The 15,279-nt window shown below is 37.1% G+C and overlaps 1 protein-coding gene across 1 annotated transcript in view; it reads right to left on the bottom strand.

Annotated features, from left to right (window-relative positions):
- The window catches only part of LAMA2 (laminin subunit alpha 2), a 606,716-nt gene that overhangs the window by 107,703 nt on the left and 483,734 nt on the right, over positions 1 to 15,279 (bottom strand). The window contains exons 35-38 of the mRNA XM_082668794.1: positions 13,893 to 14,004; positions 8,940 to 9,102; positions 7,423 to 7,633; positions 383 to 499 (exon numbers count right to left, since the gene is read on the bottom strand). Coding sequence (XP_082524920.1) covers positions 383 to 499; positions 7,423 to 7,633; positions 8,940 to 9,102; positions 13,893 to 14,004 — 603 coding nt within the window. The remainder of the gene's footprint in view (positions 1 to 382; positions 500 to 7,422; positions 7,634 to 8,939; positions 9,103 to 13,892; positions 14,005 to 15,279) is intronic.

Here is a 15,279-nt window from a genome sequence, read left to right as displayed (position 1 = left end):
CTACTGCGTTAGACAGTATGTTAAAAGTCTGTTTGCAGCTTTACATTTCTCTTTAAACTAATATTCTGTGAATACTGAAGCAGATTGTAAGTGCTATCCTAGGAACAAGAAATGCCCTTCATCACTGTGAAAAAAATACAGGTTGCTGTGAGTGTGTGAGTACCCTCACCAGACATTCACGTCTACTGAGAGAATAATGTGAAGTCCTAATTGTTACCAATGGGTGAGCACGGTCACAATAGAATAAGGCAAAAACAACTTTATACCCACAAGAAACTAACAGTATTTGCTTATACTACTGAGATTTCTCATTGATTCCCATTTATGAGAGCTTGTATCATTATCATCTTTCTTTTAACTTTGGGTTTCACCAAATACTCACGTCTATGACTGAGTTGATTTCATCTGCAAGACGGTTGGCTTCATCAAGTATGTCAGTGCCTTCTTTTAAAGTGTCCTCAGTTTGTCGTTTGCCACTTTCAATAGCCTCCTTCTTTTTCTGTAGGACAGTATAAACAAAACATCAAAATGCCCTTTGGGGAAAACCCTATCCAGCCCTGTATTCCTGGCTTTCCTAAGCTGTCTAAACAAGGCTTTGCAAACAAGATATGTCACGTTGACTGTGAGACTACATGAGAGTGCTATAGACTACCCAGCCAGCCCTCCAAGAGTTACTTTATTTAAATACCTGTACAGGTACTTTCTTCCTCCTATTGTGAGAAAGTCATGCAAGAGAAGAAAAGTTGTGTGATGGTAGCTGAGGAATTAAAAAATATTTTTAAAGTGAGATGCACATCCATTTTAACTGAAATGTAAGTACTGAATATGCATTGCTGAGCATGTGGTAGTACACTGAATTACATTGGAATGAGACATTAAATTCCAGAATCTATGTCCAAATGAATGTTTTGTGAGCATAAGTGTAAGCAGATTTATTCTATGGGAGTTCTGTAAAAATTGGAAGAAGTGGGATTTTATTTCTTTTTATTTTTAAAATAATTAATTAATTTTATTTTTGGCTACGTTGGGTTTTCGTTGTTGTGCGCGGGCTTTCTTTAGTTGTGGCGAGCGGGGTCTACTCTTCATTGTGGTGCACGGGCTTCTCTTGTTGCAGAGCATGGGCTCTGGGCGGGCAGGCTTCAGTAGTTGTGGTGCATGAGCTTAGTTGCTCTGCGGCATGTGGGAGCTTCCCGGACCAGAGCTTGAACCCGTGTCCCCTGACTTGGCAGGCGGATTCTTAACCACTGTGCCACCAGGGAAGCCCAGAAGTGGGATTTCAAAGGAAACTTAGGGAAAGTACTTTCCAAAAAAAAAGAGAAACTCTCACATGGAAGAATAAACTTAATGGACTGTTCCATAAAAAAGAGAGCAGACTCTAATTTTTCTTTGAAACTGATAGCTTGTCTCAAACCACATGAAACTCATTCCTAGTCTGGAAGAGTAAAATCAATGAGAAAGATATAGTGTTATTTCTCCGTTTGGAACATAATTTTGCCTTTTTTTTCTTTCTATTTCTGACTCATTCTTTCAATTACCTTTTTACCTGTGGATTTAACTGCATCAATTATAATTTTAAGCCTTTGCCACTTACGCTTTTTATATAAATAATAATGCTAGTTTATATATTCATTTAGATTTCAGTATGTGCCAGGTAATTTATAAGCTTTTCTCATTTAATTCTAAACTAACACACGTCCTGTGTTTATCACCTTTTAAATGAATAGAAAATTAAACAAGTTAAGTGATTTACCCAAGGTCACACAGTTAGTACAGTGTAGTTAAGATTTGAATCCCAGTCTACCTAATGATAGCGCTTCGGTCTTGAGGTGTGAAAGCACTGACTTTCCAATTGTGGAAATCACACTTCTTATTTGCACTGGATAGTGCTAATTTCACACCCTACTTTCCCTACCTCTTCACCAACCACTTCAATCTGCTGCCAGTACACACATCTTATTCCTGCCTCTGAGCCTTTACAGTTGCAGTTGCCTTCACCATGTGCCCTTCCCCAGTTCCTTGCCTTGTTTCCTCCTCCATTTAGCTTCATGTAAAATGCTTATTCTCTCAATACTCAAAATATGGCCCATTGACCAGCAGCATTGGCATCACCGGGAAGCTTCTTAGAAATGCACAATCTCAATGCCTTTTTGGGAACTACCAACTCAGAATCTGCATTTAACAAGAAGCCTAAGTGATTGATATACACAATAAAATTTGAGAGAAATTGGTTTAGAACACAGCCTGGCACACAGTGAACACTACAGAATTGTTAACTATTATAATTACCTTATCTTCTTTTCCCTAGAACTCATTTATCTGAATTGTATTTTATAGGGTGGCCATCGATTATAGAAACATAGATAATACGATTTTACTTTTTGTATAGATGGAACCATCTTGATTGCTTCTTCTAAGAGTTGCTAAAAGCACAGGCTATTTAATGATAAGCAGACACCAGTTCATCACAAGATGCATGCACAGGGAGGAGAGAAAATGTACAGCCCACTGAGCTGGACCTCGTGGACGAAGGATACCATTTAATTCATCAGGCAATACACTGAAAACAAGTCACTTATTATGCATATTAGCCCATGCTCCAGACTTTATGGCCATATTATATTCTTATTTATTGGTTTAGTGACTATCTTTCTCACTATAATATAAATTCCATAAAACAGTCTTTGTATCACTTTATCTTCAGTACCTAGAAGAGTTTCCTCAATAAATAGTTCTGTTTGCACTGGTGACTCTTGGTTCATTCAAAACTATCAATTTTAGCCCTTAGCTTTTTTTTTTTTTTTTTTTTTTTTTTTTTGTGGTACGCGGGCCTCTCACTGTTGTGGCCTCTCCCGTTGCGGAGCACAGGCTCCGGACGCGCAGGCTCAGCGGCCATGGCTCACGGGCCCAGCCGCTCCGCGGCATGTGGGATCTTCCTAGACCGGGGCACGAACCCGTGTCCCCTGCATCGGCAGGCGGACTCTCAACCACTGCGCCACCAGGGAAGCCCTAGCCCTTAGCTTCTGTATGAACTGATTTAAAATTGACCCTGGACAGACATTCAAGAAACTTTCTTTAGCATGGCTTGTTTGCATTTATGAATCAAGCTAACAAAATGCTGTATCAATAGGAGGGAGAATATTTCCACCTATATGTGAGGTGAAGAGCTACATTCATTTTGGTTTCAATTAAGCAGTGAGTTAGAATCTTTATAAAAGCTCTATTTGAGTCACTTTAAGGAATCCATTGTTATGCAAAGATCAAAATGTGCTTTTTTTTTTAAATCACACTGAAGCAGAAATGATGTAGGGATTAAAGAGATTTTCAGTGGTGGCTAGTTTCAGATTAGACACTAATGAAATCTAGGTTTGAACCAAGGAAAGATGAAGATTTGGAGCTCCTAAATATTGATAAAAGCATCGATATAACATTTATCTGTGTTTGCTTTATAGTACTTTCTTCATTGAGAAAGAACACTTCTGTTCTGTCTTGTGCCAGGTACTACTCTGCCCTGGAGATACAGTGGGCCAGAAGACATGTTTCTCATGGCTTTCTGGAGGGAAAAAAATTGAGTGAATATATTAATGTATACTTTTAATGATGAGTGCTATAAAAATAAATAAAGACAGGGAATGGATAGAGAAGGATGTAGGATATAAAATACTTAAAGATAGGAAGCTTTGAGGAGCAAACGGGGGGCTCATGTTTAGAGAGAATATTCTCCAAGTGTATACCACAAGCATAATTGTTAAGTGATTCTGATTAGACACCAAAGTTGTTGTATTTCTACTTTTAACTTCTAATTAGATCTTAATACATTCCAGACCTTTGTAAGTTTAATACCTGTTTTTTTTTTTTTTTGCTGAGGGGTGTTGCTGGGGGGTGGATTAAGAACTTACAAAAGTTATCTTCCTGTCTGTCTCTATCTAGCAACTCATTCTTCCCTTTCTTCCAGCTCCTTCCTGTTCAAGGTCATAATGGTAAACTTGGGGACAGACTGCTCAAAACACATTACTTTGCTTGATTGAATTGCTCATCTTCTCTTTGCCCCTCAGCCCACAGTTTCCTCTGCCTTTTCTCCATTGCTGGAAATGGCATTCTAACCCTGTCCCGCTCTAGAAAGTAGCATTCAAAGCCTTCTGTGATTTGGCTCCAAAGCCCCATTTTCAGAGCCATCTTCTGCTACAGACTTACGTAGCTTATGAACAAGTATCACTGCTCTATTCGACATTTCCTAAGATCATACTTGCAGAGCTCTGTGTTTCTGCTTATGCTGCTCCATCATTTCTATCAACTTCTATGATGCCATCATTTTGGTGTTTGATTCTCCCAGCCCATATTAATCACAGTGTTACGTATAATGAAAGGTTAAAATCCCTGAATTTTCAGGCAATCATAAGTTCTCTGAGGCCAGAAATCATTCCTAGTCAGCCTCTAACACCCTGGTTACCAATAGCATCTTGATAATGGTAGGTGTCTAACAGACATCTGCCTATTTTTCCTGCCTGCTTTCCTAGCCTTATATCACACTATTTTCCAATACAAAACCAATCCTCCAGTTTACATGAACCACTCAGAAAGTCCCCCAAATATAATTTTAATTCATGACTCCAATATTTCAATTGCTTCTGACAGATTTCAGGATAAAACCAAATTCCTCAGCTTCGTTCTCAGAATGCAGTTCTCTTATAACTCAAGGTCTGGACCCTCTCTGTCTTTGTTGGCTTTCTATCCCCTCACTAGTTCACAGGCAGTCTTTATTCCAATCCTATCAAATCACTGACATTTCTCCAAAATGTCTATATGTTTGCATGTTTTTTTTCTTATTTCTGGAATGTTCTTCCTCTTCTACTCTGACTCACTAGAGCTCACCCTTCAGGACTTAGCATACGTGTCAAGTCCTCTATGAAGCCCTTCCTAAATCCAGGGGTGATTTCGATGCCCTTCCTTTGCATACCTCCATGATAACTCCTGGAGTGTACAGACTAGTTTACTTGTGTGAGCCTCCCGCTAAATACAGGTCACCTGACATCATCAGAGGTGGTGTTTTATTTTTTATATCAGTGTCTTTAAAGCTTAAGGCTGCATCTGAACCATGGGTAGGATTTTAAGAACACAGGTTGCTCCCAGTTTCCGAGTTGATAGGTTTGGGGGGAACCTGAGAATCTGCATTATTAACAAGTGTCTAGGGGATGCTAACGCTGCTGTTCCAAGGACCACGCCATGGGGACCAGTGTTCGATATACTCGGTTTTGGTTTAGTACATTTCCTGAACTTAGGAGGGGTTTGATAAATGTTTTTAATAATAAACATTACATGCTTACTTCCTTAAATTAAAAAAAATGAGTTGGGTCTTAATAATATCACCTTTTTGTGGGCACAGGCTCAATGAAGTCATTTATTGAAAGCACAACTAATTAATCAAATGGATACAACATATCAGTTCTTTTAAATCTATATGTACATCAGATTAACCCAGGGGATGTTTTAGAATATGGACCCTGGACCACACCTCAGACCAGCTACCTCAGATTCTGGGTGGGAGCCCAGGGGATGCATCTGTTTAGCAAACTCTAAACAGGCGATGCTTTATTGGCCAGTCTAGCATCAACCTTGGCAATCAACCTTAATCAGCCTTGGCAAGCAACCTTAAATAAGCTCTGCCTTATTCATATTAATTTAGTCAGTTTATCTATTTATTCTAGTAAGTTTTAAACAAGCCTTTAGTTAAGCATCACGTGTAAAATGAAAATACAAGAAGGACAACTTACACTTCAATACTGACTACATAAGCTCCAGGCTTCTCTAGGGGTACCCAAGAATGATGGCTCTTGGTTTTAAACATCACTAAAATGAAGGAATAGCTAAAAGCACCATTTACTGTGCCACTACAACTCTTCTTGAAATACTTCCCAGATGCTTATTATAATTTCCACACAGGTTATTTTAATTTCTTAAACTGTTGCCATAAAATGGAGTGGTGCACCTCCGGGTAAGTTACACCACTGGTGTATCACCGAGCAAGATGAATCATGCGGAAGCCTGTGATATGAAGGCAGCCTAGCATCCTGCCTAACAAGACAGTGCTTCTTCTTTAATATTGCCAGCATGTCAGTAGATTCCAAATTGGTTAAGATTAGATACATCAGTGAGTCTCCTCAATCCTCTATCAAAATGACAAGGCTAAGTCCCAGGAGAGGGATCCAGAAAACAATTCTTTTAAAAAATTAATTCATCCTTTTGCTTCTTAATCCAAAGGAAAATGGAAAGAAACGAATGGATAAAAAAAATCCAGATTCTTTTTATTCAACTGTCATTCCATGAACAGTTTTGAGAGCATAATATATGCCAGAGAGTGTTCAGTTATAGCTGCAGGTAAAATTTTATGTTAGAAGAAATAAAGGTCTGCCACTGTTTTCAGATCTGTTGGGGTCAAATACTTTGAAAAGAACAAAGGTAAGTTTGTTTCTGGTGAGGAAGTTTAGTTTTTTTTAAATGCTAAATACAGGTTTGTGCCATCATATGAGCTGAATTCACTGTAGGGAGAAGTGATCAGTTTGCCATGTTAAATATTAAGAAAGAAATGAGAGAGAAAGGGAGAGAAAGGAAGGAGAGAAGGAAAGAAGGGAAGTAGGAAGGAAGGGAGAAAGGAAGGAATGGATGGAAGGCTCTGTTTTAGTTCTAGCTTCATTAACACTCTAAAAAAGGCAGAAGCTGCCTATCATTTCTTGAGGAGAGAACTCTCTCTTGTCTGAGGAAAAGGAGACAAAAATAACTCAGACTTGATCTGCTCATGTTAGTCCGTTGTAAAATATCATTTTCATAGAACATGTTGCAAAGAAGAAGAGAACCAAAATTTTCCCAGGCTCTGGTCTCTCAGTGAGCTGTTTCCTCTGTGCCCCAATTCCATTAGAAAATCCTCGGCACTTCTGTGATTTATGGCAGCCGGATGTCTAAACCCTGGTTTGTGGATCAGGTTGGGTGGACTGTACAATCATATGGTATTAGTATTTGAAGAAACTCTAGATATGCCCTAGTGTAATGCACTCATTGTATAGTTGAGAGACTGATGCTTTGAGACTTTAACTTACTCACACTAGTACTTCTAGTTAGTGGCACAGTTGTCGTTAAGACCAAGGACCCCTGACTCCCAGTAAAGATCTCATTCCACTGTACCATTCTGCCCTTAAAAATCTTAAATAGTTTAAGTTATCTAAATTGTATTTGATTATATGGGCAATGATCATTCATTAAAAAACAAAAAGAAGGCTCATTCCCCGTTCTGCTTCTTAGAAGTCTCCTTTCAGAGCTGTCACACTTGATTTCATGCGTGTGCATCAACTTGCATCAACTTGACTTACTCCGCCATGGTCAAACTCCCACCCCCTGCTCCCAGATTCAGATGAAAGAGCCTCTAAGACTCACCTCCAAAGCAGTCATGTTTTTCTGGTTTTCTGCAGATAAGCGATTAGCTTCTTTGATTTTATCTGTGGCTTCTCTCAACAGGTCCCAAGCATCATCAACCTTGCTTTTGTAGTCTGCCAGTTTCTCCCGGAGATCCTTCTCCATTTCTTCATTTTTCCCTCGGGATTCTCCAAACAGCTTCTTCACTTTCTTCAGAAGGGCTTCTGCAGCTCTATAAACACCCCAGCCCAATAAGAGACAATAAGCCCTTGCCACTGCCTCAGGGTTTATTGGTATTAAACAGTGTTACAAAGAAATGCTAACATTAAAAGTATGGAAAAATTAAAAACAATATTTAAGGCAGATTGACTGTGTGCTAAACCAAGTTGAAAACTGATAGCTGAAAAGTGGCAAGAGCATTTATAATTAAAACTAAAGAAGAAAAAACTCCACACATTTAAAATTGATTAGTAATATAACATTTTCACTTGGAAGGGATCTCATGTTATTCTCATAATCTGGCTGATGAAATCAGTTTTATGATTACTTCACACACCAAAAATAAAATCTACCTGATTAACCATGAGATATTTTCACTGTTACTTTGAATATAAGATATGAATATTGATATGTTTGGTTAGAAACTGAATATAGCGCCATGCTGTTGACATGCTAGTATGATATAATTTTGACCTACTTTTCTTTTCCTTTGAACTGAGTGTTCTGGGAGTTTCCTGGATTCAACTTAATGGTTTTCCTAAAGTGATAAGATCTGAGCCCTTTAAGGAAGGCTAAATATTTGAAGAACAGTAGTTCTCAAACTAAAAGGCATCATAATTCCCTGAAGAAGTTGCCAAAACAGATTGCTGGGCCCCATCCCCAAAGTTTCTGATTCAGTAGGTCTAGGGTGGGGTTTGATAATTTGTATTTCTAACAAGTTCTTAGGTGTTGCTAATGTTGCTGATTTAGTATGTACTATTTGATTATTAATAACACCATCACTTTGAAGTTAGCTGACTATGAATGTAAAAATGTATTTTTTTATTGAGTGTACGGTGACAGGAATTCATTGGCATTGTAAAATCACTATCATTAGTCACAACCTCAAATTCCCAAACTTTATTTCATAGTATTAGGCATGTATTATTTGACAAGTCTTCTAGTCAGTATTTCCTAAGATGACAAAATGTATAGGATGGCCTGTTAAATTCATAACTTTATTTATCCAAAGATATTTTTATTAAAACAAAAATAATTAATAGTTCTAAAGGCCCTAATAATGGAAATTAATAAAGCAAGACCATTAGCCTAATTGCAGAAGGGACAGCACCAAAAAAAGATCATTTACTTGATTATATATAGGTATAAACATGCCTTTGATCCATTTTAGAGCAAGACAAATGATAACTAAGTAGATGAAAAATAAATAAAGAACAAAGTATCTCCTACTGATACGTGATGGAAAATTTAGAAATCTCTAAACAACAATTTGGAAAGCTCAGTTTATCAAATGAAAAAGTAATAGAGCTTCTACTCACACCAACTCATCTTCAGCAACTTCCTTTTGTGTGTCTAGATTTTTCCTCCTCAGTTCTGTCATCATCTTATCAACTTCATTCTGAAGCTCTTGCAAATTTCTCTCAAAGGCCTTGTCTTGAATTCCTAGAGTTTCATTTAGTTTTACAGCTTTTTCACTTACAGCTGCAGGGGGTAAAACAAATTTTGCAAATTAGTAAACTAAATGCCACATGCAAAAATGGCACCCAGCATCTGCTCTTCCCCACCATCTCTAAGAGAAATGTTGTTTGTCATGGGTGTTCCTGCTGGGAAACAGAGAGGCAGTTGCTATAACAATCCATAACAAACAAGGAAATGTGACATATTTCTTCATATTACATTGCTTTTAGGGGACACAGTAATTAAAACACAGTGTTTCTACCCCAAAAGGAAGAAATAAAGTAAACAAATAGCTCAAACCTTCTTCAGGTAAAAGGTAAAAAATGAGACATGTAGCATAACACTTGGAAGCTGAAAATGCAAGGTCTGCATTGCTGATAAGACACAATCATATTCAATTTTAAAACCCTGAGTATAGAAACACTATCAGTGATGAGATCTCTCAAAACGAACCTGCCCTTGTACTTCCACGCAGTTCTGTGTTGATCTGTGTAAAGGAATGAGGAAAGGAGCCCCTATCTACGGACAGGCATTATGCATTAGGGCTCACAGATACCCTCCAGCAATAACAGCCGTCCTAAGAGTCTGTGTTTATTATACACTAAACAGGTTTTCAAACTGTGCTCTTTGGAATCTTAGGATTCTCCAGGCGCTTCAGGTATTCTACAAATGATATCTCTTCTGTCAAGAATCTGTTTTATAGGTTGGTGCTCTGGGCAAGTTTTCATTTGAAAAAAGAATTCTATGTCAAATAATAGTTTGAAAAATTGGTGAACTGAAACAGGTACACAGTTCTTAGTTTTAGACCAACTTTTCCTGAAGCGTGTTCTATGGAGCATTAATTTAGCAAGATGAAGAGAGGTGTTTTTCTGAACTCTTTTATCTTCTGAACACTATTTCTATTATATAATATTACCTATGAAAATCCCCAGAAAAAAGGCTATGGGTTGGCCAAGAGACATTTTCTACCATTCAAAGCTGTATCCTAAGACCTCTTTAAGACCTAAAGAATTTTCAAAACTCATTTCTATACTTGGAGAAACTTTTCTGATTAACACTGGTGGGAGCTGTTCCAAGGGTCATATGAACAGAGCTCCTGAAAAAAGTGCACATAGTTAGGCAAAGTAGACCAGCCATGGGGATGTGACATGGTGGGTTAGTACAGCGGTTCTGAAATGTGGTCCCCAAATTAGCAACCTCAGATCACCTGGGAACTTGTTAGAAATGTATATTCTCAGGTCCCATCACAGATCTATTGAGTCAAAAAGTCTGGGGTGTGGACCAGCAATTTGTGTTTTTAACAAGCCCTCCAGGATCTTCCGATGCACCTAGAGTTTGAGAATCTTGGGTTAGTAGAAGAAATTGAGTTTCAATCTCTAATTCTACCCTTTCCAAAATGCATCTTTCTAATTCTTTTTTAATTATAAATGTCTTTGGTTAGAAAATTGCTGCAGTCAACCTGTTATTTCTGATAACCATAGTTTAATCTGCAGAACAATCTAAATCAGGTCTTTTAAAGAACAAATATGGCCATTCTTAGCCCTGTGGTAGAAATTATTGCTCAGGTGCTATTCTTAGAAGTAGGTGAGGGTGCCTACTTTCTGGCTGACTACTTCATAGTCATCCCTTGACATATGCCAAAGAACCTTCTTAAGATTCCACCACTATGATTAGTAAGATATCACCTAGGCCATGTCATTCTTGTTAAGGAAACATGGTAACCATGGACTATTGATTGGAAAGCTCCTTGGTCCAGCAGACTATGGGGAAGCCATGCTAGAATGTTGATGATGAAATGTAAGAAGGTTTCTACTCTTTAGATTTCAAGAAAGGTAGTAGTAGATTTGGCTCTACTGATGATACAGCCCCATCCTTTGGTCTGAGTGCATGCCTATCTGTACAGTTGATTTTAACCAATTGTAGCATGTAAGTAACCAATGACATCATTTGTCTTCACATTTTTTTTTTAAATGAAAGGGATAAGCCCCACTTTCTAACCTGACAAAGCTGTATGTTTTTTCATTATTAAATGAATACATAAATGAACTTTGCTTAAAGACATTTTTGGAAATTTGATGGAATTTAGGTCCTGGGCCTAGGTGGTACTGAGGAAGGAAGGAATGTGAGATGCAGCCTCACTATTTCTTTTGTGGTCTAATCTCACAGCTAAATTTCTACAGAGAAGAATTTGGTGGAAAAAGAATGATGGAGTGAGAAAAGGAAAAGATGGATTGCATCATTTCTTTTAAATGAAAGCAATATGTAAGCAACCAGAAGAAATTATTAGGGTACACAAAAACTGCTTTAGCAAAATGATGCTATATTAAGAAAGCAGCATTATTTTAATAGAAGAGGTCTGATTGCTCCTTTGCTTCTATACATGGAATTTGGAACTTCTCTGAGTACTTTTAAACTAAAGATAAATGTGTTATGTAGTCTACTATTCCAAGATATACACTATCACTTCAGTATGTTTTCAACAGTATTAAAAATACTTGCAACATAAACACATCTTTTAAATTTAATTATCTTTTCTTTCTAACTTATTACAAAGGGAATTTAAAGTCGTTTAAAAATATCTTTAAAACAAGATAAAATAAATATAAAAGGAAATGGAGCAAAGATAAAAAAAATTAATGTAAATCAGGCAAAGAGTTACTAGACAGAAATGCATATGCTGGAACGCCCAGGGCAGTGGATCCTACATCTAGTGTTAAGCAGCTCAGTAGCCAATGCATCAGGATAAAAAGGAGTATTTTAAGAGGTATACAGGATCTATAACATACAAACTAAATAAATAAATTCCTCAGGAGAAGCAGAGCTGTTTTTAATGCTGAACCTGAGAAAAATATCCTATAATGGGTAAATTTATCATGAATGACTAATACTATTGAGACCTGAAGAACAGGAAAGAAGGGTGTCCAGCATTTCTTAAGTCTTATTATACATCAGAACATATGCTAATGGTTTATACAGACATCCAAGCCTTGTTATATATATGTAAACGCTTTATGATTTAACTCTGGCATATTCAAATTTGAATTTTCATGAAATTTTAATAGTTAGATTAATTCTGTCAAAGTTCTTTTACAAAGAGCTGTGGTTACCATTTTTGTTATCATTTACGTTAGTACCTGGTGGAAGAAGAGAGTAGTATTCATTTTGTCCTCGGGTATAGGATCACAGCTGTCCACATGGTACTTCACATGAATTAGAAAAAGGTGCCCCATTTGGACAGACACAGCCAGACCACCTGACTGATGCACAATGTAGGAAATGGGAGACACCTTTGATGACATAACCCCTTTCTTTGATAGACAGATTGTGGATGGTGAGCCAAGCCTGGGTTAAATATCATCTCCACTCTGCGCCATGCTGGTGCCTTTGTGGCACGCACAAAGATGTAGATACAGTAGGCAGTGCTGATACTGGAGTCTATCAGAAACGTGTATTAGGATTTATTCTTATGTAGCAACGTTTGATTGAAATGATCAAGATTAGTTCCTAGGATAGGCTGCTGGGTGTTAGTGTTTGAGACTGAGTTGGAAGGAAAAGGAAAGTCCCTGGAGTACTGACTAATGTCTTCAGGGATCCAGGTAGAGTGAATCTGTTCTAGCTGCAATGGGATTTTTTTGGTGGGAGGAAGGGAGGGTGGACACTTTCAAATAACATTACTGGAAAATAAAAACAGGGAAAGGACAACAACTTCATCTAGCAGAGGAGAAACCACAACGAGTTAACTGAGATTTTTTTGGTAGGAGTAACTTCTGTTTCGGATCCTGACACGTCTTGCCTGAGATTATGCCTCAGATTGAAACTCTGTTGTTTCTTGCTGTGGGGAATCTTTGGAATTTTCTGCCTCTTCTTGGCCAGTGATTCCTAAGACTGACCTGTCAGGATATGCCTTGAAGGTTCTCACGTCCTGATTTATTTGGCTATATTAGAAAGCAAAGTATCTAAAATGTATATACATTTTAGAAAGCAAAGTATCTAAAATGTATAGAGCAATAAAAATGTTTTATTTTTAAAGCAAAAAGAAAACACTTTTTCCTATTTTCTCAACATGCATGCATGTTTATCATATATTAGTAGATATTTAAGAACTAATGTTTTGTTGTTTTGTTTTTTGAGGGTTTTTTTTTTCTTTCTTTTTTCTTTTCTTTTCTTATCTGTTTTCTTTGGGTTTCTTAATCTGGGCTTTTGCCTAAAAATGGCTTCCACTTTGATTCTCAAATCAGATTGGTAGATGCCAAGAACTAACCCCTTGAGAATTGTGGACTAAATGCAGTAGAGCTTCTGGTAAGGTAGCACATCCAAATCCCAAGCAACAGATGTTCATTAAAAACTGGTACCAAGTATTTAAAAGCCATTTTGAGAAATTAAAGTGCTGCTTTAAGGCACTGAGCAGAACAATAAAATTAACTTTTTTTAAAAAATCAAGGACCTTTTAAATAGTTCTGAATACAAAAACAGCACCATAGCAGAAGATAAGTTGCCCATTAACTAATTTAATCATATTTGATCACAATAGCCATTCCTCAAGGATCAGAGCATTCATAAAGGAATGCATTCAATTTACTGCTATTTTGTACTCATAATTCCTAATTCACTGACTTCTGTCACAAATTTAACACTGTAGGCTGTAGATTCTCAGTTGATAATGCCCTTGAATATCTTGATCAAAAAACTTTTTAAAAATCCAACCCTCAAATTTAGAAATGTCATCTCTTACTAGAGAAATTCCAGTCCTGTGCAATCCTTTTTTTCTTTTCTTGTTAGGAGAAATAATGATTAAATTGTGAGTTTTCTAATACCTTCTGCGTGCTGGGCCAGGTCCTTAATGAATTCTCCTAAGGAGTTTGCTCTCGTGTTGGTCCTCTCTGCATCCTGTCCAGTTTGCTCGCCATCTGCTGTCACTTTGGTAGCCTAATGAACCAAATTCGGGAAAAGCATAATTAATAGAGATGATGAAGCTACAGCTAGATAAGCTCTCACCGGCTGCATTTTCTTTCAAATATTACTTTGAGCCAAAGGAAATTGATGAATTATTGATCAGATGTACTGGAAATGACGCCCGTGCTCAAATATACAATTAAACTTTATTACTTCTTCCATTAAATGGAAATCAGAGAGCTGTATTTGGTCTTTTTAAAACCCTCATTGTACGCAATGGCACAGTAGAAGCCATAAAGCAGAATTATTTTTGAAATATTTTGAAGGTACTATTGCCAAAAGTCTTTAATGGATTCTTCAGCCTGCACATGTTGCAGTTTTGTCCATATTTTATTTACTGAAAAAGTGTGGAGTGTAGCAATGATCTCTCGAAAGAGGCACAGACAACCTGTCTCAATCAGCTTGATCCTATAGATTCGGTTTAGATCAATACATTAATTAAAGAAACAAAGAAAGGGAATGCTTAGCTACTAAGTAGTAAATGCTTGTTTTATAACACTGTAAAGATCTAGTAAAATGTTAAAGAAGAATAAATGTTAACTTTCCCCATATGACATCACCAAAAAAGATTCCAGTAATCACAGGACCATATATTACTATCAACAAAATAGAACAGAACTCTACAACAGCCCCACCTCCCAAAGAATGTCCTCATATTGTTTCACCCTTATTCACATTGAAAGTATCACTTGACACAATGGAATCCATTTAATGTGTTCATAGTTAAGATATACCATATGTAATCAAATGGCATGTGTAACATTACAAGTTTCAGATACTACAAGGCTTAGAGCACCTTGTAATAGGTTTATACTTCGTTTTTTAATGTATATGCATATGCTAATAAATATGACTTCCTTTTCTAAAAAATAGGGATAATCTAACTACAGAAAATGAATCAAAGAATCACAAACTGCCTCAATACAATTTAAATAAAGGTTCAAGCTGGCAGAGTATTAATACTCCACAATCTTGTACCAGAGTGCTTGCATTTTAGACATGCCCAGAGAATCTAAGTTGTTTTATACGTAAACGGATTTTAAATAGAACTTAAGATAGAACTAACTGTCTGGCCAGCACAGAACATGGTAGGAGGTGCTGCAGGAATTATAGTGCATTTTATGATTTCCCAGGGGGCAATAAGAGGTTTACTCCAAGAAAGTTTTCAAGGTTTTAAATAAAAGGTAGAATATAAAGTCCAACCATTATCATCTAATTTCTCAACCTTCAAATATTACCACCACAAAT

This window comes from Grampus griseus, assembly GCF_964374135.1.
Source record: "Grampus griseus genome assembly, chromosome: 13".
Classification (NCBI taxonomy): Eukaryota; Metazoa; Chordata; class Mammalia; order Artiodactyla; family Delphinidae; genus Grampus; species Grampus griseus.
The sequence above is the reverse complement of the archived record's forward strand: the minus strand, read 5'-3'. Positions and strand labels throughout refer to the sequence as shown.